Raw genomic sequence first — 24,825 nt, forward strand, 5'->3', positions numbered from 1 at the left:
ACATGTGTAAATACTGTAAATAGGACCTACTGTTTATGCCTTGTCCTTCTCCCGTCACAAACAATGTACCACACTGAGGGTGAACTTGTTTTTATGTTGCTTCCCCATCACCCCTAGACAAGAGCCAACAAGGGAAGGTAACATGAACTGGGTACTTGTCTAGGATACTTCCTGTTGGAGTTGGTTTCTTTTGTAAAGAATGAGTTGAAGCTTTTTTTTCCCCTTTTATGAGTGATCACCATGATATCGAGTGCTCTCCGATTAAGTTAGTGTGTTCCAGCTGGGGTGTGTTCAGTCCTTCCGGTGGAACACTAGTTTGTTATTTTGCTTTGTTATTTTCCAGTTTTTGTTTTGGAGGGTAATCCTGGGTGGGGAGTTTATCCCAGGTGGGGGTACGCTATCGGACATTTTGTCTCAGAGTTGAGCATTTAAAGCTGCCCCAAGCCTGGCAAGCCCTTAAAGAGCACAAACACGAGGAAATCTGCAGATGCTGGAATCTGACGAAGGATCTCGGCCCGAAACGTCGACTGTACCCCTTCCTAGAGATGCTGCCTGGCCTGCTGCGTTCACCAGCAACATTTATGTGTGTTCCTTGAAGAGCAGCTAGGATTTAGTTAGCATTTGTTGGCTAGACAGACAGGGACCAGAGAATGCTTGTAAACTGTGCTGTCTGGCTTGGTTGGTGTCACTCATTGTATTTAAACTCACTGCTGTTTGGGTATAAGTCTCTCAGTGTGGATATGGACCAGTTTACTGTGCAGGTGTTTCTGAGTGATCCTACAGTAAAGCAATTAGACAAGTACTGTAAGGCTAAAACAGCATTTTCTTGAGCTGCATATACAATCTATAAACAAAAAGTCCAAATATTCTCCAAAGTATGTCATGTTTGCTCTTTCATATACACAACCCAACTTCTACTCCAAAACGGAATTAAATTATAAAGCATCAAAAACAATTTGCATTATCATCCTCAGGAGAAATGTAAGGAAACATGTCAATATTATATTATGGGAAAGAAAGAAAAACATATTACAGGAAAAGAAAATGAATAAATCATCCCACAAGAAAAAAACATTGATATATTTACCTGGTGTCATCAAAATCAGCTATTTTCATCACCTGAATATCAACTTCAGTATGAGCTTTTGCCATCACTAGCACTTCACCATCCCGATTTACCTTTGACGTGTTCCAAACCACGACCATCTATGAAAAAAATACCTTTCTTATAATTTTGAGGACAACTTCAAATGCTCATTTCTATTTTGACTCTCTTGAAAACAAAGTGTAATTGCCTCCATTGGCAGTTTAAACTTTCAGTCCAGTTTATACTATTTTTTTCTGTTGCTTAAGTCTAGGACTGCTTTGATAGCTTTTCTTTTAAGACTGGATCATTTGGATATGTTGATTTAAGTTCATGATCTGACATTTAATATTTTTAATATATCCTTTCTTAGCCCGGGTTTACTCTGGTCAAATTTCAAGTCTCTCATGTATTCTCATAGTACGATTCTTAACCCAGGTCTTAAAATCTGGATAAGGCTTGTGAAATAAGGAAATCTCTTTCCAAAAAAAGTAAAATCTATTCAAGGATTATGTACAACCTTATTTGAATGTATTAGTTCTTCAAACTGCTTAAATATCTCTATTTAAGCAATGAATGATAACTGCAAATGATTGATAAAAGTGACTAGACTCACGAGTACTGACTACTCTTTCAGTTTTACTTCAGTAACAGTTGCAACTTAATGCTATCATTTGTTTTACAAATAAACATTCCAGTGAAATTTAAAAGCAGGATTACAATTTTTAACAATTTTTAAAAAAAAGTTTAATTGCCAAATAAATTTAACAGAATATTGTAGCAAGACTGCTTATAAGCATTGCATTAATTGTATGTAGTAATATGGTCATTACTGGCATCTCTTAAAGTTTCAGGTGTTGGATTTACGGTCCTTCATTTGCCTCAAATGATTTTCTCATTATACCTGGTTTTGTAAATGTTATTGTTTAGTATTTATTTATTTAGGGCTAGATAGTCTTGAGTACTGCATAAAGTTGCACCATTCACAATGCAATTAATGATCTAGATTTATTTGTATATTGACATGGTGGAAGGTGTCAACTACAAACTTCGGAAGTACTTACTGTTTTACCATGACCATCTTTTCCTACTCCACATAGCACTCCCCCGCTGAATGAAAAACTAAAAGGAAAAGAAATTTTACTTTTCTGTCATCTGAGAAAATCATTAAAGGTGCAAAATGTTTCCTTTAATTGTTCTAATATTTCAAGAATTATAATTTAAATTAATTTGACTCAAGCAACAAACATTCGAAACTCACATTAAAAATGCAAAATTGTTTGGGAAGGCACGTCAGAGTGTCAATAAATATATCCTTTGTGTACAAAGGCATTTCACTGTTGCATTCTTTTAAAAATGACATCACCTTCAATATTCATCAAAGTTGCTGGTGAACACAGCAGGCCAGGCAGCATCTCTAGGAAGAGGTACAGTCGACGTTTCAGGCCGAGATCTCGGCCTGGTCTCGGCCTGAAACGTCGACTGTACCTCTTCCTAGAGATGCTGCCTGGCCTGCTGCGTTCACCAGCAACTTTGATGTGTGTTGCTTGAATTTCCAGCATCTGCAGAATTCCTGTTGTTCACCTTCAATATTGTTTTTAGGGTCACAAACATAACAAAACTACAAATGTACTAGAAAAACAGTTTTGCATGGCTTATAAGGAATTTTACACAATGTGAAACATCCAGAATATGAAAGGAAATTATAGTCTTTCCTTTTGGTCACAATATATTTGTGGAATAAAGGGACGTGAAATTTACAGGTGACTCAAACAGCTCAGTAAATATTTAATAAGTAAGTATGTTCAAAGTAATTTCATTATAAACATGCAGTAGTAAATGTACCATTATAGCAATTGGTATTTATTGCATTCCTATGCTGTTACCAAGGGCAGCAATATAATTATTTATTTCTTTATAAACCTTTTAATTTGAAAATACTAATAATATGATGGTTGGAGAGATATAGAAAAAGTTAATCTAAAATGGTTTCCAACATACCATGAATATATAGTGGAATGCAAAAAAAATACAAAGCATTAGAATGTCTGCCTCCATACATTATAGCATCTGTTAATTAAATATCCCTTATTAAGCATGATGGTGACTCTAATAAAATGCAAAAATAAATAAGGATGTACAATATATTTAACACAATAAATATTCTGACTGGATATTTAATCATTAATCCATGGCAGTTGGTACATGTTATTTCTGTACATAATCCTTCCCCATTAAGATCTACTAAGTATGTAAAATCTAAGAAATAATGAAAGTCCCTTTAACTACTCAGTTCATTTTAGTTATAACCAAGGTAGGAATGTAAAAAAAGCAATACCGTGGTCCATGCCCTTACCTGAGGGAGGATACTGAATGCACGTGGGTTTTAAACATTGCCAGGCAGTTACCTTCGTTGAAATTCCAAACTCTAATCAGACTTACATTTCCAGTTTGTGCAGATGCGAGCAGTGTTGTGCTGCCATTAAAAGACAAAGCAGATACCTAGCAGAAGGCATACAAAAAAGAAATGAGTATTTTAACAGCAAACTTAAAATGCATTACCTCAGAGAGCACCAATTCATTATTGCACTCTTAGCCCTCACAGGAACATAGTTCCCTATACTTTAAAGAAGGATATCTACGCAAGCATATATGACTACCAAGAATCTGACATGAACCTCTGCTCTCTATGGTGCTTTATCGGAGATCTGATGCAAAACCTGTACAGCTCAGTGTGGAAGGCTCGCTATGAAAGTTAATATCTTGGATTCACTCGGGCTGGCATGGACAGTAAGAGTGATTGTGAGAGACTGACAGGGACTTGTGCAATAAGCCAATTTCTAAGCATTCAGATTTCCAGCAAAGTAGTAGGGTGGGTAGAGTTTTGTACCAACTTACTGACACCAAAGCTGTTGTCATGTAGGTTTCTGCACAACAGTGAAAAGGACAGGAATTTCCACAAGGTTCTGGCAAAAAGTGGAAAGAGCACTGTCACAGCAGTGGCATCAGTCTTGCATCTCAGTAAACATATAATGCTATAATGACCCCTTGTAACATTAATTCTATTAACATTCTCATTCTTGGGATCACATGCTTATACTAAGCAATACCACTGTCGATACCTCGGTTTGATTTGTTCAATAGTCTCTGGATCTTCATTCATGGTGTATCAAATAGCAAGTTATAAAATGCAAAGGAGCTCATCAGAGGCAGGATCAATCACCTAGCTGATCTCATAATCCAGTGATTGGCTGATCCAGACTACAAATGTTGGGATACAGTGAGTAACGTGTTTTGACAAGCAGTCCCTTATTTTGAAATGCATATATGTTTCTTAAAATAACACAGCAGGTATCAAGAACAATAAATGTATCTCTACTACCTTATCTGTGTGTCCAATGAAAAATCTTTGCTGTCCAGTATCAATTTCCATCACCACGACAATGGCATGACAAGGATAGGCCACTGCTGATCCAGACTTAGTCCATGCAGCCTGAAAATTTAAGAACTTTATAAGATCTATTCTACAAGTATTAGCAAAAGATTTGGTTTGCATTTCCTGCACAACCATAGTCAACTAAGCTGCAGTTAATTATGGTCACTAAAAGAAAAACAATATATTAAAAGCAAAAAAAAATTACACATTCAGCATTTAGTCAATCAGTAATCACAACAAGATCTAGTCATAGTCATAGAATTGTACAGAACAGAAACAGACCCTTTAGCCCATCACCTTTTTTGACTGTCTACACTGATCCCATACTAGGTCCATATCCTTCTATGTCCTGCCTATTTATGTGCCTAAATCTCTGTTAAAGAAAACAACTGTGACCTCACCACTTCTGCTGGCACCAAATTTCGAATATCAACCACATTTTCTAAAAACACTTTCTCTTCTCATGCCCTTAAAAAAAAACTATTTCCCCTCACTTTAAATCAACGTCCTCATTTTTAGAGTGGAACAAAGGGGAAATCCAGACTGTTTCACGATTTCTTAGAGCAAATGAGCAAACAACAGAGCTCTTAAGATAGATTGCCACTCTACTTTTGCATAAGCATTGTTCACATTGCACAAGATTAAAAAGGTAAAGGAAAAATAATGAAAAGATATCTGAATATTAATTATCGCCAATTCAGTAACTTGGTTGAATGATTCTGGAATAGCTGGGAAGGTTCCATAATTTTTTTTACAAACCATTAAAGAAATAGTTTCATCACTTAACTAAAAGAGTGATAGCCAAAATGTTGAAACATTATGCAATATGTAGAAGAACAACAGAAATTAGGACTTATAATACTAGAATAAATTTAACAGTTACTAGCTTTCAAATAAAGCAGAGTGCAAAGTGCCATAAATTTTAACATTTAAATTGGAATCAGTGCAGATCATCTTACTTCTCACAGGGATAAGCTAATTCTCTACCCAAATTATGTTTGGTTAGAGAATTACTGCAAAGTAAGTTTAATTGCTTCATCGTTTTGAAATGAATTCAAAATATTTGTGGTTGTATATATTCAATATCATAGCAAGCACATTTTTTGTAACAATTGAAGTAATCTATATTTACAATGGCAGATCAAAGAACCATCTTACCTTAGACATGCATTTCAAAATATGGAAAATAATTACAAAATCAATATATAATTATTGTAATTTTAAAATCAGGATTCCTTTATAATATTCTTTCGCCTATCTGACAGTGACTCAAATGGAGATGTCTGTATTCCATAACCTTTACTGAATGTTCTGAAGATTTTATTCTCTAAATCTGCACCTTAAAATGAACAACCTGTATTGTTTGCATTGACAGAATATACACACCTGAAAATGGACAGTTCCTATTTACTAATAAGTGGCACAGCTGTTATTGGAAAAGTATTGTAAATCTTCTGTCATGAGATTATTGAATCAAAGTGAAATTTCAAAACGTTCTCTAAGAAGATGTGCATGTGTTCTTTGTTTGATTTTTCTCTTAAATAGCAAAATGCTATTAATTAAAACTTTGGATTTCACCACCAGCAAAATTGCTTGTGAGCTGTTGTTTTTCCAATTTAAGATATCCTACCTCTAATTTATCTTTCAATCTTGAGCTGGGAGGCCCCTGACATCTGAAGTGAAAGGGCATGTAACAAGATGAAGAGCTACTGTAAGTACCATTTTGGATTCAGAACACACTTACGCATTTCACTGTGCACCCTCCATATCCAATAATCCTCTTTAGCTTTAGTATAGGGTCTGGCTGCAAACCCTGAAAAAAGTGGTTGAGAATTATAACCTTTGCAATAAAATCCAAACTTTCCAACAGTTAAGCATGTAGAACTAATGTAAACAGAAGATTTTCTAGCTTTTATTTTGGTTACTTCATATCAAACACCAAAATGAGAACTTATAAAAAGACAATTTAAATAAAAGTCGCAGGTCATTAATAGTGGAGTCTTGTGAAAATGTCAAGCATTAATTCATATACAATCTTGCTAGTGATAAAAGACATTGCATAAAGGAAAAGCAAGGACAGACTGAAATAGGTAAAGTGTGATTAAAGGGTGCTATATTTTGAAGTGCTAAAGAATTGTGCCATTAGTCAAAAGCAAGTTATAAATTTAGTGAACCAATATTGCTCAAAGAAAAATAAATGTGTAAAGAACCTCTCCTAACAACCAGGTTATTCACCTTAAACAATTAATTCTAAGGATATTCTGAACACAATATTTCCTATTTTTATCATGCCCTGTAAAAACCCTTTAAAGTGCAGGAAACTACTACAGGTCGAACATCTGGATGAAGAAAATGTTCAAGTCAAACAATTTACCTTACGGTTTTTGAATTTTTCACTAGCAAGTCTGGTAGGTGTAGAGACTTTAGTGCGTACCTGAAAAAGACAAAATGGTCTTCACACTGTATAACACAGAATTAGTTTGGAGATCTTTATATTTTTGTACTGCAATTCATGGCGCAATGCACTAGTACACAATCAGTATTTTTTTACAAATATCAATAGTACAGCCCAGGGACAAGATGTGCTTGACAAGAAACCTATTCATTTTTGACTTTGCAGAAACTGCACTTAAAGTAACTTTTCCTGTCTATAGAGAAGACTAATTGCACCATTGTAGCATGCCTTTCGATTGCTAGTCCCATTGTAGAAAATTATACTATTACAGAGCTGTACAAGAAAACTCGTAACATTTCAACGTTGTCCATGATATCAAGATGCCCGATTCTTGATCAAGGCACTGTTGCTACAGAACAGAATCCAAGGAATCCCATCAATGGGGTGGGAGGGAGGAAGAGTGGAGAGAAATAAATGAATACAAATAATAGGATCTACACAGCTCCTAGCAATTGGTAAAGTATCAAAGGGCTAGGAGGAGACATCAATCGTCCTTTCTTCCAAAGCACAAAATACTGCAGATACTGGAAATGTAAATTATCAAAGCAAACAGTTCTAGCAAGTTGTTTTTCTTCCTTTCTTTATAGATTATTGACTGTGAACGTTGATAATAGAGAAAGTGGACCAGGTTTCTTTGTAGATTTGTTTCTCATATTTCCTTGCAACATAGACGGGCACCATTCTGCCCACCGGGTCTCTGCCACACACCTGCTGACTAAAGATTAAAAGATACAGTGCCTATATAAAGTTTTCATCCCCCTCCCCCGGAAGTTTTATATTTTATTGTTCTACAATATTGAATCATAGAAGATTTAATTTGGCTTTTTTGACACCGATCAACAGAAAAACTAGTGTGTCAAAGTGAGAACAGATCTCTACAAAGTGATTTAAATTTATTAAAAATATAAAACACAAAATAATTGACTGCATAAGTATTCACCCCCTTTAATATGACACACCCAGTCATCACTAGTGCAGCAAATTGTTTTAGAAGTCACATAATTAGTTAAACGGAGATCTGATTTTGGAGACCTGTGTGCAGCCAAGGTGTTTCAGTTGATTGTAGTAAAAATATACTTGTATCTGTAACATCCAACTGCTGGTGAGTCAGTATCCAAGCAAAAATTACGCCACGAAGACAAGCAACTCAGTGAAAAGGTTATTGAAAAGCATAAGTCCGGAGATGGATACAAGATAATTTCCAAGTCACTAAATATCCCGTAGAGTGCAGTTGTCAAGAAATGGAAAGAATATGGCACAGCTGTAAATCTGCCTAGAGCAGTCTGTCCTTAAAATCTGAGTGACCATACAAGAATGGGACTAGTGAGGGAGGCCACCAAGAGACCAATGACAACTCTGAAAGAGTTGCAAGCTTCAGTAGCTGAAATGGGAGAGGCTGCACATACAACAACTGTTGCCCGGTTGCTTCACCAGTTGCAGCTTTATGGGAGAGTGGCAAAGAGAAAGCCACTGTTGAAAAAAAAACTCACATGAAATCTCAGCTAGATTTTGCCAAAAGGCATGTGGGAGACTCTGAAATCAGCTGGAAGAAGGTTCTAGGGTCTGATGAAACCAAAATTAAGCTTTTTGGCCATCAGACTCAACACTATGTTTGGTGTAAGCCAAACACTGCACATCATCAAAAACACACCATCCCTACCATGAAGCATGGCAGTGGTTGTACCATGCTGTGGGGATGTTTGATTGCAGCAGGCCCTGGAAGGCTTGTGTAGAGGGTAAAATAAATGCAGCAAAATATATAGAAATGTTGGAGGAAAACCTGATGTAATCTGCAAGAGAATTGTGAATTGGGGGAAAATTTGTTTTCCAGCAAGGCAATGACCCCAAGCATAAAGCCAAAGCTACACAGGAATGGCTTAAAAACAACAAAGTTAATGTCCTGAACTGGCTAAGTCAAAGTCCAGACCTCAATCCAATTCAGAATTTGTGACTGGACTTGAAAAGGGATTGTTTACTCACAATCCCCATGCAATCTGATAGAGCTTGAGCAGTTTTGTAAAGAAGAATGGAGAAAAATTGCAGTGTCCAGATGTGCAAAGCTGATAAGAGACCTATCCACAGAAACTCAAGGATGTGGTTGCTGCCAAAGGTGCATCTACTAAATGCAGACTTGAAGGGTGTGAGTAATTATGCAATTAATTATGTGTTCAATAATTGTAATAAATTTAGACCAATTTGCAGAAATTTGTTTTCACTTTGACACGAAAGAGTCTTTTTCATCAGCGTCATAAAAGCTAAATTAAATCCACTGTGATTCAATGTTGTAATACCATAAAACATGTAAACTTCCAAGGGGAGTGAATACATTTTTATAGGGACCGCAAATTAAAAGTTGCAAATTTTAAATTGGGAAACTACACTTTAGGTTCTGTTTGCTTTTGATGAAGTCCAAATATTTGTTAACAATTGGGAACAGTGAGCAGCTTTAATTTCCTAGGTGTCACCACTTCTGAGGATCTGTCCTGGGCCCAACATATTGATGTAATCACAAATAAAGCACACCAGTGGCTTTGCTTCATTAGGATTGTGAGGAGATTTGATCTGCCATCAATGACTCTTGCCAGTCTCAATAGATGTTTAGTGGAGAGCACATGTGGTTAGATCACAGCCTCATATGGAGGTTCCAATGTACAGAATGGGTTATACATTCAGCCAGCTCCATCATGGATACATCCATCCCCACCACTGACGACAGCTTAAAAAAAATGGAGCCTCAAGACAGCATCCATCATTAAGGACCTTCACCATCTGTAACATACCCTTTGTTATTACTATCATCAGGGAGGAAGTAAAAGAGCCTGAAGATCCACACTCAATACTCCAGGAACAGCTTCTTTCCCTCTGCCATCAAATTTCTGAACTCATGAATGTATTTCATTATTCCTTTAGTTTTGTACTATTCATTTGGTATGTTATTGTAATTTTGTATCTTTGCACTGTACTGCCGCCGCAAAGCAACAAATTTTGATAATATTCTGATTTAAAGAAAAATTAATTAAATTATACTCATTAGCATCATGTACTATGTCGTATGACGTGGGCAACCATGGTCTCATGACTACGATTATTCTTGGCAAATTTTTCTAAGGAAGTAGCTTCCCATTGCCTTCTTCTGGGCAGTGTCTTAACAAGACGGGAGACCTCAGCTATTATGAGTGGTCCTCACAGGCGTCAGTGGTCACATTACCAGGACTTATGATATGTACCAGCTGCTCATGCGACCGTCCACCACCTGCTCCCATGACTTCACATGATCCTGATCAGGGTCTAAACAGCTGCTACACCTTGCCCAAGGGTGACCTGCAGGCTAGCAGAAGAAAGGAGTGTCTTACACCTCCTTTGGTAGAGAGATGCATCTCCACTCCACCATCCAAAAATTATACTTTTTATCCAATTATCTTTATATAAATTACTTTTGAAATTTCACCTAACTCCAATCAAAAATAGTGATCAAAAGTTCACCAACTATGAACCTAAAATTAAACTAGCAGAAATTTAAATATAATTGATAAATTTTAAATCTCACCTCTGTATCACTGCTGGCTCTGTGAATTACTGCTCTACCACTGTGATCCGCAAAAACATGAATTCCACCATCATCCGCTGGAATCACTTTCATACACTCAATACCTTTGGTTGTATCATCAGTCTCACATTCCCTGCTAACACCACCATGACTGGATGACAATGTGGTATCCAAATGTATTTCTGGGATGCTCTTAACAATCTGAGGCGATCTCCGATACCTACACCGTTCCTGGAAAAGGAAACGACTCTTGAAGAATAGACAACAAAAAGGAGAAAAGGATTACTCTGTTAGAAGAACTTTAAATTTCAAGAAATGTTAAAGGGTATTTTTTTGGAATACATTTAAGTAAAATCTGATAATAAGGTTTCATGCTCCTTCTACCATTTATGTAGGACTTCTGCAAATTCCCAATGCAAGGACTTTAGGTCCTTAATACTAACCAAAATGGCACTTTGTGTGGTCATAGACCAAAAATCAATAGAGATGTTACATGTTTTTAAGGAAGCACTGAGCACAAGGAGGCCCAGAGTCTTTTCCATTGTCTATATGGTAATCTCTTTCAAAGACATAGCCTCAAATAGAGGTTCTTTATCAGTAGTCTGGTGTTAAAAATGTGAATGAGTTGGCCTGCCCAAAAGGGCTGAGTGAATGTAAATAGCAGTGCAATACTAGAGAAATTGGCATTGGTTACATTGGTTATCCTTCCAGTAAATTTTTAAGTATTTTGTGGAAAGCACCTCAAGATGCCTACAGAAGGTAGTTATTGTAAGTCTCAAAAGCAAAAAGGAAGACAGAGATCATCGCTTGCCAGGTAGACAGGGTACTGCCAGGTTTGAGATCTTGAACTTAAAATACAGGCAGTCCCTGGGTTACGAACGTCCGACTTACGGACAACTCATACTTACGAATGGACTGCCATAAAGCCTATTATATTGAAAATTTGAGTTAAATACAATGGTTCGTAATAATGAACGCACGCACTACGTTGTGACGCTCATGAAAACATTACGCGGCTTCAGCGGTTTGTCGGCTCGAGGAAGGAGAACGCCATCCAACATTTTAACTCGGATCACATTGCCGTCAACACTGTGTTGGGTGTGTAACTTTGTATTTGGCATAAATTTTTCTCTTATTTACCCTTGTAACCATGCCTCCAAAGTGCAAATCCGATGCAAGTGCTGGTGATGGATCAAAGAAAAGGAAAACGATCACAATTGAAAATAAGGTGGAAATAATAAAGCGATTGGAAAGAGATGAAACACCATCAGTCATTGGAAAAGCGTTAGGATTCAGTTGGTTAACAATCGGAGCAATTTTAAAGGATAAAGTGAGAATAATGGAGCATTTGAAAGGCCCTGGCCCGATGACAGCTACAGTTATTACTAAGCAACGCAGTGGTTTAATTATTGAAATGGAAAGGCTATTGATAATTTGGTTAGACGATCAAAATCAGCGTAATGTTCTTATTAGCCTTAATTTACTGCAAGAAAAGTCTCGAAGCCTTTCCAATTATTTAAAAGCTGCAAGTAGAACTAGTGAAGGTGATTGTGATGAACAAGTTGTTGCGAGTAGGGGTTGGTTCAATCATTTCAAAGTGAGGGCAAATTTACATAATATTGAACTGCAAGGTGAAGCAGCGAGTGCCGATGTAAGTGCTGCGAGTGATTTTCCTGAAATGTTGAAAAAAATTATTGAGGAAGGAGGTTATTTGCCAGACCAAATATTTAATGTAGATGAGACTGGCTTATTTCGCAAAAAAAAATGCCTGAAAGGACCCACATTTCGAAAGAGGAAAAAAGTACACCAGGGCATAAGGCATCGAAAAAGAAAAGCTCTGTACAAGCCTCTCTTGATGCCTACTTCAAGAAACTGCCTTCTGTAGTAAATCTCCCTTCTCCAGCAGCAGAATCAAACCCTGACTCTCCAGCACCAGGTCCATCATAATGTTACCTCACGAATGCCCCTTCTGGTATGCAAGACATCGATGGAACCGTAGGTACTTTTATTATTATTGTATTATTATGTACTGTATTATCATGTTTAAGATGTTTTAGTGTATTTGTAAGTGTTTCTTAAGTGTTTTATATGTACAGAAAGGTAAAATATATACTATATACTAAGACAAACGTTTGACTAACTGACACTAAGTAAGACCAGATGTACCTGTTCCGACTTACGTACAAATCTGATTTAAAGACAGACTTAGAAACTGATCTCGTTCCTAACCCAGGCGCTGCCTGTACTCTTTTCTTCAATTATCAAATGCAGTGCTAGCAAACTGAAGATGAATTTTATTATTGCCAGGTTAAGGAAAGAGATATTTTAGGAACTCACCAGTGTTGTACAGTGGCAGGCTGACAGAGCTCATTTGTCTTCCAGATGCTGAGCACACAGCCCGCCCTTTCACATCCTTTGAATCAATGATGGCTTGGTGCTCGATCTCCAAGTGCAGCAAATGCACAACTACAAAGGTTTCAGAGACCTTGATTCTAGAGCAGAGGTTCCCAACCGTTCTTATGCATTGGACCCCCACCATGAAGGGAGGAGTCCCTGGACCCCAAGTTGGGAACTCCTGTTCTAGAGTGCAGCCACCATAAATTTAACAAAAAAAAATCCAATATTTTTGAAGATGAGTTTCGCTCGAGGGTTGTTTACGTGAGGCGAGGTTCAGATTTGTGTAAGAAAAATTGAAAAGTATCAACATTATAAAGTAGTCTTGTTTGAAATCCATTTTAAGTACTAGAAAATGGATGATGTCCACTGTGGAGAGAATCCACACTACAACTCAAAACTCCCTTTGAACGCTTTCTTGAAAATCGCCAATGACTGTGGCATAGGACCACAAGAGACCATAAGACAAAGGCGCAGAAGTCGGCCATTCGGCCCATCGAGTCTGCTCTGCCATTTTATCATGAGCTGATCCATTCTCCCATTTAGTCCCACTCCCCCGCCTTCTCACCATAACCTTTGATGCACTGGCTACTCAGATACCTATCAATCTCTGCCTTAAATACACCCAATGATTTGGCCTCCACTGCTGTCTGTGGTAACAAATTCCATAGATTCACCACCCTCTGACTAAAAAAATTTCTTCGCATTTCTGTTCTGAATGGGCGCCCTTCAATCCTTAAGTCATGCCCTCTCGTACTAGACTCCCCCATCATGGGAAACAACTTTGCCACATCCACTCTGTCCATGCCTTTCAAAATTCGAAATGTTTTTATGAGGTCTCCCTCAGTCTTCTAAACTCTAAGGAATACAGTCCAAGAGCAGACAAACGTTCCTCATATGTTAACCCTCTCATTCCCAGAATCATTCTAGTGAATCTTTTCTGTACCCTCTCCAACGTCAGCACATCCTTCCTTAAATAAGGAGACCAAAACTGCCCACGGTACTCCAAGTGAAGTCTCACCAGCGTCTTATAGAGCCTCAACATCACATCCCTGCTCCTATACTCTATTCCTCTAGAAATGAATGCCAACATTGCATTCGCCTTCTTCACTACCAACTCAACCTGGAGGTTAACCTTAAGGGTATCCTGTACGAGGACTCACAGGTCCCATTGCACCTCAGAACTTTGAATTCTTTCCCCATTTAAATAATAGTCTGCCCACTTATTTCTTCTGCCAAAGTGCAGAACCATACATTTTCCAACACTGTATTTCATTTGCCACTTCTTTGCCCATTCTTCCAATCTATCCAAGTCTCTCTGCAAACTCTCTGTTTCCTCAACACTACCTGCCCCTCCACCTATCTTTGTATCGTCAGCAAACTTAGCCACAAAGCCACCTATTCCATAATCCAAATTGTTGATGCACAATGTAAAAAGAAGCGGCCCCAACACGGACCCCTGTGGACCACTGGTAACCAGCAGCGAACCAGAACAGGATCCTTTTATTCCCACTCTGTTTCCTGCCAATGAGCCAACGCTCTATCCATGTATGTAACTTTCCCATAATTCCATGGGCTCTTATCTTGTTAAGTAGCCTCACGTGTGGCACCTTGTCAAAGGCCTTCTGAAAATCCAAATATACAACATCCACTGCATCTCCATTGTCTAGCCTACTGGTAATTTCCTCACAAAACTGTAATAGGTTTGTCAGGCAGGATTTTCCTTTAAGGAATCCATGCTGAGTTCTGCCTATCTTATCATATGCCTCCAGGTACTCTGTAACCTCATCCGTGACAATCGACTCCAACAACTTCCCGACCACCGATGTCAAGCTAACAGGTCTATAATTTCCTTTTTGCTTCCTTGCCCCCTTCTTAAATAGCGGAGTGACATTTGCAATCTTCCAGTCCTCTGGAACCATGCCAGAATCTATCGACTTTTGAAAGATCATCGCTAATGCCTCCGCAATCTCCACAGCTACTTCTTTCAGAACACGTGGGTGCATTCCATCTGGTCCAGGAGATTTATTTACCCTTTAGACTATTCAGCTTCCTGAGTACTTTCTCTATCGTAATTGTGACTGCGCACACTTCTCTTCCCTGCCACTCTTGAGTGTCCGATATACTGCTGATGTCTTCCTCAGTGAAGACTGATGCAAAATACTCGTTAAGTTCCTCTGTCATCTCCTTATCTCCCATTACAATTTCTCCAGCATCATTTTCTATCGGTCCTATATCTACTCTCACCTGCCTTTTACTCTTTATATACTTGAAAAAGCTTTTAGTATCCTCTTTGATATTAGTTGCTAGCTTCCTTTCATAGTTAATCTTTTCCCTCTTAATGACCTTCTTGGTTTCCTTTTGTAAGCTTTTAAAAACTTCCCAATCGTCTGTGTTCCCACTAATTTTTGCTTCCTTGTATGCCCTCTCCTTTGCTTTAACTTTGGCTTTGACTTCTCTTGTCAACCACGGTTGCATCCTTTTTCCATTCGAAAATTTCTTCTTTTTGTGGAATATACCTGTCTTGCACCTTCCTCACTTCTCGCATAAACTCCAGCCACTGCTGCTCTGCCGTCTTTTCCGCCAGTGTCCCTTTCCAGTCAACTTTGGCCAGTTCCTCTCTCATGCCACTGTAATTTCCCTTACTCCACTGAAATACCGACACATCAGATTTCGGCTTCTCTTTTTCAAATTTCACAGTGAACTCAATCATGTTATGATCACTGTCTCCTAAGGGTTCCTTCACCTCAATCTCTCTAATCACCTCCGGTTCATTACACAATACCCAATCCAGTATAGCCGATCCCCTAATGAGCTCAACAACAAGCTGTTCTAAAAAGCCATCTCGCAGACATTCTACAAATTCGCTCTCTCAAGATCCAGTGCCAACCTGATTTTCCCAATCCACTCGCATGTTAAAATCCCCCACAATTATCATAACACTGCCCTTCTGACAAGCCTTTTCTAATTCCTGTTGTAATTTGTAGTCCACATCACTGCAGCTGTTTGGAGGCCTGTATAAAACTGCCATCAGGGTCCTTTTACCCCGGCAATTTCTTAGCTCAACCCATAAAGATTCTGCACCTTCCAATCCTATATCACCTCTTTCTAATGATCTAATATCATTTCTCACCAATAAAGCCACACCTTCCCCTCTGCCTACCTTCCTATACACAGTGTATCCTTGAACGTTCAGCTCCCAGAGACATGCATCCTTTAGCCACGTCTCAGTGATGGCCACAATATCATACCTGCCAATCCGTAGCTGTACGACAAGATCATCCACCTTATTCCTTATGCTGCATGCATTTAAGTATAACACCTTAAGACCAGTACTTGGTACTTTTCGCTTTGATTTCACAGCAACTTATTTGCACTGCAACTCATCCCAATGGCTACAAATTTGCCCCCTCACCTGCCTGTCTTTCCTGACATCTTTACTGCTCACTATCCTAGATTTATTTCTGTTTTCCCCTTCCTCCACTCTGTCATTCCGGTTCCCATCCCCCTGCCAAATTAGTTTAAACCCTCCCTAACAGCTCTATTAAACTTTCCCGCCAGGATATTGGTCCCCTTCGGGTTCGGGTGTAACCTGTCCTTTTTGAACAGGTCATACTTCCCCCAGAAGAGATCCCAATTATCCAAGAATCTGAAGCCCCGCCCCCTGCACCAGTCCCTCAGCCACGCATTCATCTGCCTGATCCTATTCTTGCCCTCGCTAGCACGTGGCACAGGTAGCAATCCCGAGATTACTACCCTGGAGGTCTTGCTTCTCAGCTTCCTTCCTAACTCCTGGAAGTCTCTCTTAAGGACCTCCTCCTTTGTCCTATCTAAGTCATTGGTACCAACATGTACCAAGACAACTGGCTGCTCATCCTCCCCCTTCAGAATATTCAGGACCCGATCCGAGACATCCCGTACCCTGGCACCTGCTCTCCACTATCCGAGCATTTCCCTTCCCTCTCTTGACAGTAACCCAGTTTTCTGACCCCTGTAGCCTAGGGACGACTACCTCCCTGTAGCTGCTGTCTATCACCTCTTCACTTTCCCTGATAAGCATTAGGATTTCTTAGGACTTCATTCCATAGGTGGACAATCGTATTACGAATTCATGACTTAATAGTTCTCTGCCACATTTTAGAACTTCAGCAGGGATACTGCCTGTTCCTGAGGCAGTTTTTTTTTAAAAATTTCGGGTTGTTCCCTTTTCAATATCTTATTGGCTAGGAGAGATGACAAGGCTGAACCAATGGGAATACCATGCAAGGAATAAGGACAGTCACATCAAGTACAAAGTTACAAATGAAGTCTTCAAAGTGTTCCATGATAAAAGCAATTCCATTCTTGGTCTCAGCAAAGTGATGGCATTGAAAAATCTGTGCATATCAATAGTGGTCTCAGCAACTGGCTGCCTCAGCTGCCGAGACCGGTTACTTAGTCTCTTCTAACGTGGGTACTCATTGTACAGCAGCTACCTTGGGGATATGAAATAACAAGGCCTGGAGACAGTGGGTGGAAGCCCCAGTCCTGGATACTGATTACTGTAGCTTGAATTAGATAAGATCTATTCATATTCCATATTTGATGGCCGTGAACAAATATTACTTCGAATTGAAATTCCACTTACCCTTTCATAAAGGGTTAGAAGATCCCATGGTACTTCCCCAAAATAAATTGTATGTGAACTTATCCACAAAACACTATTTGCTACATTTCAAAAAGATTATCATTGCTTGTGAATCCTTTGCTCTATCTTCAATTTGTGAGATTACTAAATAATTGTATATTCTTTGTGATATAACAATGGTAGCTGTACTTCCAAAGTAATCCACTGAAAGTAATCTTGACATCTAGACAAATTGTGCAAAAATAAACACTTAATAAATTAAAACACTTTAAGTACTGGGTCACTAGGATTTTTGTCAGGTACTCACTGCTTCTGGGCTGGTAATTTGTTGGATGAGGGAAACTCTGTCTTTGACAGCCTTACTGACACTCACTGTCTGTGAATTCATTCTAATCGGAGTGCAATGTGTTGAATGACCTAGATAAGGTAAAACAAAACCAGAGCATATTACAGGTGAAACTGTAGTCGAAAGAGATGTAAGCTTTTAATGCCAAATAGTAGCTTCCAATCTCAAAAGCAAATCTCTACCATCATTCTCTGCTTTCTATCACCAAGCCAATTCAGTATCTAATTTACTGATCTTCTGGACCAGTCTCTCATGTGTCATCTTGTCAAAAACCTTATTGAAATCTGAAGATCTTACTGAAGTCCATATAAACTACATCAACTATACTCCCTGATCAAAACATTTTATCACTTTAAAATTCAAATTGGTTATACAGGATCTCCCCTTGATAAAGCCTGCCGATTATCTGACTAACTCCTGCATTTCCAAGTGTAATATAATCCTATCCCTCATTAAATTTTCCTTTAGCTTCCTTTCGTCCTTATACCTGTAGTTACCAGGAACTTATTCCTGTTGCATATATAAACTGCTGGAGGAATGCAACAAGCCAGATTGCATCTATGGAAAAGGGTAAACAGCACACATTTTTGGCCGAGAGCCTTCATCGGACTGGAAAGGAAGGGGAGTAGTCAGATTAAGAAGTTGGGGGGGAAGGGGAGGAAGAAGTACAAGGTGACAAGTGATGGATGAAATTGGGAGGGGGAGGGGGTGAACTAAAGAACTGGGAAGTTGATTGGTGACAGATAAAGGGCTGGAGAAGGGGGAATCTGAATGGAGAGGACTGAAGATCATGGAAGAAAGAGAAGGGGTCTTCTTGACAACTGCATTGGTGCAGGTTCCTGCACCTATGCTGAGCTCATCAATTTCATCAACTATGCCTCCAATTTCCACCCTGCCCTTAAATTTACACGGCCCATTTCTGAAACCTCCCTCCTCTTTCTCGACCTCTCTGTCTCCATGTCTAGAGACAGTCTATCTACTGATATCCTTTATAAATCAACTGGCTCTCACAGCTGTCTGGACTATACCCCTTCCAACCCTGTCACTGTAAAAATGCCATTCCCTTCTCTCAATTCCTCCAACTCCACTGCATCTGCTCTCAGGTGAGACTTTTCATTTCAGAACAACTGAGATGTCCTCCTTCTTCAAAGAAAGGAGCTTCCCTTCCTCCACCATTAACTCTGTCCTCACCCACACCTCTTCCAATTCAGACACATCTACCCTCACCCATCCTCCTGGTACTACACCAGGGATAGCGTTCCTCTTGTCCTCACCTATCACCCCACAAGCCACTATATCCAGCACATAATTCTCTGTAACTTCCACCATGTCCAACGGGATCTCACCACCAAACACATCTTTCCCTCCCTCCTGTTTTCTGCAGGGATCGCTCCCCACACATCTCCCTCATCCATTCATCCCTCCCTACTGCTTTCCCTCCTGGCAAGCAGAACAAGTGCCACACCTGTCCCTACCCCTCCTCCCTCACTACCATTCAGGGATCCAAACAGTCCTTCCAAGTGAGGCGACACTTCATCTGAGAGTGTGTTGCAGTCATCTACTGTATTTGGTGCTCCTGGGATAGCCTCCTGTATAACAATGAGACCCGATGTAGATTGGGAGACTGCTTTGTTAAGCACATTCACTCCATCCACCACAAAAAGCCAGATTTCCCGGTGGCTATCCAATTCTACTACCCATTCCTATTCCATCATGTCAGTTCCTGGCCTCCTCTTCTGCCACAATGAGGTCACAATCAGGTTGAAGGAACCTCACCTTATATACCACCTGGCTAACCTCCAACGTGATGGCATGAACATCAATTTCTTGAACTTCCAGTAATTGCCTCCCCACTTCACCAAGCCTTATTCTTGTGACCCTGTCACATCTCATCTCCTTTCCTGCCCATCACCTCCCTCTGGTGCTCCTCCCCCTTCCCTTTATTCCATGGTCTTCTGTCCTTTCACATCAGATTTCCTCTTCTCCAGTCCTTAACTTCTTTCACCAAATTCCCAGTTCTCTACTTCAACACCTCCCCATCTCTGGGTTTCACCTATCACCTGCCACCTTGTACTTCTCACCTCCTCTCACCTTCTTATTCTGACTTTTCCCCCTTCCTTTCCAGTCCTGATGAAGGGTCTCAGCCCAAAATGTCGGCTATTTGTTCTTTTCCATAGATCCTGCTTGGCCTGCTGGGCTCCTCCAGCATTTGGTGTGTTGCTTGGATTTCCAGCATCTACAGATTTTCTTGTGTTTGTGACTTATTCCTGTTTCCCATCTTGAATACATAACCACATTTGTTATTCTCTGATCTGGCACCTCACCTATGGCAAGCAAAAATTAGTACAGAAGCATTCACCCACTACAACTAAAGTCCTTCTCTTTAACTAGTCCTTAGCAGTGCCAAAAACTTTGCGACTCAACCTATCTACTGGACCTTTAAATGATAACGAAAGAACTAACAATACAAAGCTAGAAGACCTTCGAAATCCTTCATATTAATCTTGAAATTAAGTTAATTACATTTCTAACCTGTGTTATCTGGGCTTGTTTGACCTTTCTGCATTGAGTCATATGGCATCTTTACTCCATCTGAAGGAAATCTGACGACAAACATATAAATCAAAGTAAATTCCCATGCAGCAACAAAGCCAAGTGGATCAAACACACGTTTTCTGTTTTTAATTTTTAGATTGCTAGCATTTCCAGTTTTTTGTGCTTGAGCAACATGCACCAGAATCCAAACGCTTCATTTTGCACTGATATAATTAATTATAATTAAGATTAAAGTGAACTCTACAGTTGACAGGGTAGTTCTCAAGTTCTGCAAACAAGGTTTTTTATGTGGCAGGGGTGCCCAACCTTTTACATTCCATGCGTCAATTTTTTCATGCACGAGTTCAGATGCAATTTTTTCCACACACAAGTTCTATATTAACATATTTTTACATGAATTGAATGGGGCTACAAGAGTTGTATGGCGCATCTGAACTTCTGAGTGAAAAAATTGACACATGGAATGTAAAAGGTTGGCCACCCGTTTTATGGAAACTCAAGAAAGTAGCAGCAAGTTTATAATTGATCATTTGTGAATTCTTAGAGTCTTTCAGTAGAAAGCTCCAGAAACTTAGTCAATATTCAGTTAAATTTCTAAATTCACATTAATGTTACTAATTAACTATAAACTATTACTCATGGCACATCACTCTCGAGTTAATTGTGAAAGTCAATGAATTAAGAGTCTCATGCCTTGTCTATTTTGGCACATTTAACTACCTTAGTAACCAATCCCCACAATGAAGTACACATACAACACAAAAAAATATCCTGTCATTCATATATCCTTGAAAACACCTTAAGCCCAACAAGGAGGGTTTGTTTGTAGGCATATCATGGTGTTTCTCTTCTTTAACCAACATGACCAAGAAGCATATTTTCCGGTCACTCAATTATTTGTAATGAGTATTTGCTACAAATATTTTCTCTCAATGCAGCGAAACTGACCTGATATAATCATAGAGATCATGCCAATTTTCTCCTTTGGGCACAAGGAAAGCCATTTCTCGTGGCATTGGGCAAACACCATGCAGCACCAGTCCCGACTGCTTAGCTTTATGAACTGTCACACCTGAACAGGCAGATAAAGCATTTACATAAAAGTGGCAAATCTTGATTTCTTACATCAGTTGACGTTGATTATTCATTCCATAAACTATAAGCAAGGACGCAAGATCGACTTCAAAAGGAAGTGAATACAGTAATCCTTCATCCTCTTGCTTATAGTCCACCTAAACAGAATCCATAAACATGCTGCTTTGAAATAACCCAGCAGATTGAGTGGCATTTCCAATTCCTGCATGATTAATTTTGGCAATCTATAACGAAATTTCCTGGACACAGGTAGTTAACCTTAGGTAGCCAATGTCACCTTGCTTTTTCACTCTATTGTCCTGCTCATTCCCTTATTGTGTTATCCTATGGCTTTTCACAGTTTGCAGGGTCAAGGAAACAGAAATTAGGCATGAATGGGTCTTTTTTAATGCATGGTGTGCTACAGGAATTATACAGTGGATTCCAGTTAATTGGGTCACCACTTAATTGGGGCAGCTGCATTTTTGGGACAATTCTTGAAGAAAAATTAATCAAGAAAATAGCCCTTCGTTTATTTGGGACACAATGCTGCTTAATTGGGATAGGACACTGTTGCTGAACAGTTTCTAACTAGCCTCAGTCGCATGCCCTTCTGAAGCCATTAGACACTACTCTCTGCTTAAAGCAAACAGTTTTAAATAACGTCAGTTACGTGAGCTTGTGTTATGTTATCCATAACATAACACAAGCTCAATGGACGCAGAATCAAACAGCAGCGATTTTTGATCATTTTGTTTTTTATTTTAACTTTTTAAAATGTTCAGATCCTTGCCAAGCTGCCGCAAGAAGGTTTGACACTAGCTGAAAAAATTATCCAACTCAACCAAATTAAAAGCCCAACACAACTCATTGTCAGCTGGCAGCAATAACTGGAGTGCCGAAATCTACAATTGCACACGTATAATACATCAGCAAGATAAACTTCAGGAAGAATGGGCATTATGCGGGGGACAACAGAGAACATCCCAAAAACGAAAGCATGAAGATACGGATCCAGATGTTGAAGAGGCCCTCAATCAATAGATTTCCATTGTAACTGCATGAGATCTATGTGTCAGTGGATCAATGTTAAAAACAAGTCCAAGGAGCTAGCTAAGAAGCTAAATCACAAAGATTTTGAAGCAACAAATGGTTAGTTGCCTCGATAGAAAGGTAGGCACTAGAATAAATTCAAGAAAGCACATGGCAAGAAAAATAGTGGTGATGCTGTAAGTGCTGAAGCACATGGAAATTTGCAAAGGTGCCTGACTTGCTTCAAAAATTTTATGCTCATGACATCTACAGATACAATGCTAATGACACAGGCCTTTTTTTTAATTAATCATGCGAAGCCGGACGGTTCCCTTTGTTAAAAACATGCAGCACTATCAAGTCAAAGAAAGCAATGGATCGCATAACTGTGTAGTGTACAGTTTAACATCTTGATAGTTGGCAAGGAATAAGCAGTAAGACAACTCAAAACTGTTTTGTTAATTCTGGTTTCAAGCATTCAGAATTAGAAATGCCTGAAACAGCCGGGAGTGAAAATGAAACAATTTCACTACTTCAACAAGTTAGGGACTACAAGGAAATTGAAGGCATCAACAAACATTTTAGATGTTACAATGAAATGAAGATTTGCACCATGCAATCATCAAAAGCATTATATCACAACATCAAGGCAGGAAATAGGAAGATAATGAAAGTCATGAAGTTGACACATCTGAACTTGAACTAGTCATGCAGGAAGGCAATGAAGGATCATCTATTATCTGCACGAGGTGCTTGCACTGATTTTGTTCATTTATAGTCAATCAAAAGAACATGGCGTGTACATTGGATGAATTCCTCCACTGATAATTATTAGGAACTAATACACCGTTTTATACTACTTTAGTAAGATTACTAGCGTTCTGATTTGTTTGGTATTTCATATAAATAATTTATTACTCTGTTAAACAGCAGTTTGTCTTTTTTATACCTTTTAATGATTTCCATGAAACTTCGGCTATTTGGGACATCTGCTTAATTGGGCCAAAATGTACTGGTCCTGATGTGCCCCAATTAACTGGAATTCACTGTATATAAATGGCGTGGGTGAAAATACCAAAAGTATGGTTGACAATTTTGCGGACGACACAAGAAAAGCTAAGAAAAGTTTTGAGGAAGACATGCAAGAGGATGTAGATAGGTTAAGGGAATGACTAAAGACATGGCAAATGAAATTTAATGTAAAAATGTGAAAGTTTCCATTTTTGCAGGTGGATTAGTGTCTTATGAGAGTTGTCCAGCATAAGAAAAGGCCCTTTGATCTACAGCATCTGTGCTGATCATCATGCCCATCTACTTGACTACATCAATTCCATACTGCTCTGTGCCAAAAATTTTCACATAGTTGTGCAGGTACCTCTTAAATATTATTACTGTGCTGCCTTCACCACCTCCACTGGCACTCATTCTAGAAGTCAACTATCATTTGTGAAAAAAAATTTACCCCTCAAAATGTGGTGTTTATTGCAATCAATCAGCCGTGATCTTATTGTGACAAAGCATGTACAAGTGATTGAATGACTAATCCTGCCTCTGACTCATATGTTCATTATATATGAATGAGCCAAAGTTTTTCCAGACTAATGCCATTAAGACAAAAAAAAAATTTCTTTTGGCTTCAGGTCAATGGCCGTATTTTTTCCCATTCCTATTTGAAACCATCCCACGTCACTCAGATTATTTACATCCAATTGTACACAATATTTGTGTCCAGTTTTGCCTTATCTGAGCATCTACATCACTTTCTATTGATCACCAAGGCCACTTATTGCTACTTACTACCATCACTCAATCTTACTTCCCTCTTGATTATAACCTCTTATTTGTCTCCAGACTTTTGCTGTGTACAATTTACAATGTCTCCAAAAAATTTTCCCCAATGTTCTATTGCATACTACTTAATGTTCTCTTGAGAAACTTCTGATATTGATTTAGAACCTTTAGCAATTGCAACTCGAGATTCACCAAATATTTTTGGTATTACTCGTGGGAAAGCGATACACAAGTTATCATTATATGCAGATGATTTATTATTATATATTTCCGACCCAGAAAAATCCATTCCTGTAACTTTATCCTTGTTGGATAAGTTTAGTAAATTTTCTGGTTACAAACTGAATCTTAATAAGAGTGAACTTTTTCCGTTAAATATGATGGTTCCAAACTATAAGTGTTTACCATTTAGATTAGTTACTGATCAATTTACTTATTTAGGAGTTAAAATTACTAAGAAGCATAAGGATTTATTAAAAGTTA

General features: G+C 38.8%; 1 protein-coding gene across 3 annotated transcripts in view; it reads right to left on the reverse strand.

Moving 5' to 3' along the window:
* Positions 1–24,825, reverse strand: part of wdr90 (WD repeat domain 90) — a 105,271-nt gene that overhangs the window by 63,888 nt on the left and 16,558 nt on the right. For 2 of the 3 annotated variants that reach the window (XM_063059118.1, XM_063059116.1), the window contains exons 6-15: positions 21,394–21,517; positions 20,422–20,492; positions 17,851–17,960; positions 10,523–10,771; positions 6,895–6,954; positions 6,265–6,333; positions 4,467–4,577; positions 3,441–3,586; positions 2,149–2,206; positions 1,088–1,206 (exon numbers count right to left, since the gene is read on the reverse strand). In XM_063059118.1, coding sequence (XP_062915188.1) covers positions 1,088–1,206; positions 2,149–2,206; positions 3,441–3,586; positions 4,467–4,577; positions 6,265–6,333; positions 6,895–6,954; positions 10,523–10,771; positions 17,851–17,960; positions 20,422–20,492; positions 21,394–21,517 — 1,117 coding nt within the window. The remainder of the gene's footprint in view (positions 1–1,087; positions 1,207–2,148; positions 2,207–3,440; positions 3,587–4,466; positions 4,578–6,264; positions 6,334–6,894; positions 6,955–10,522; positions 10,772–17,850; positions 17,961–20,421; positions 20,493–21,393; positions 21,518–24,825) is intronic. The other variant, XM_063059117.1, reaches the window with a different exon arrangement.

This window comes from Mobula hypostoma, chromosome 9, assembly GCF_963921235.1.
Source record: "Mobula hypostoma chromosome 9, sMobHyp1.1, whole genome shotgun sequence".
Taxonomy (NCBI): domain Eukaryota; kingdom Metazoa; phylum Chordata; class Chondrichthyes; order Myliobatiformes; family Myliobatidae; genus Mobula; species Mobula hypostoma.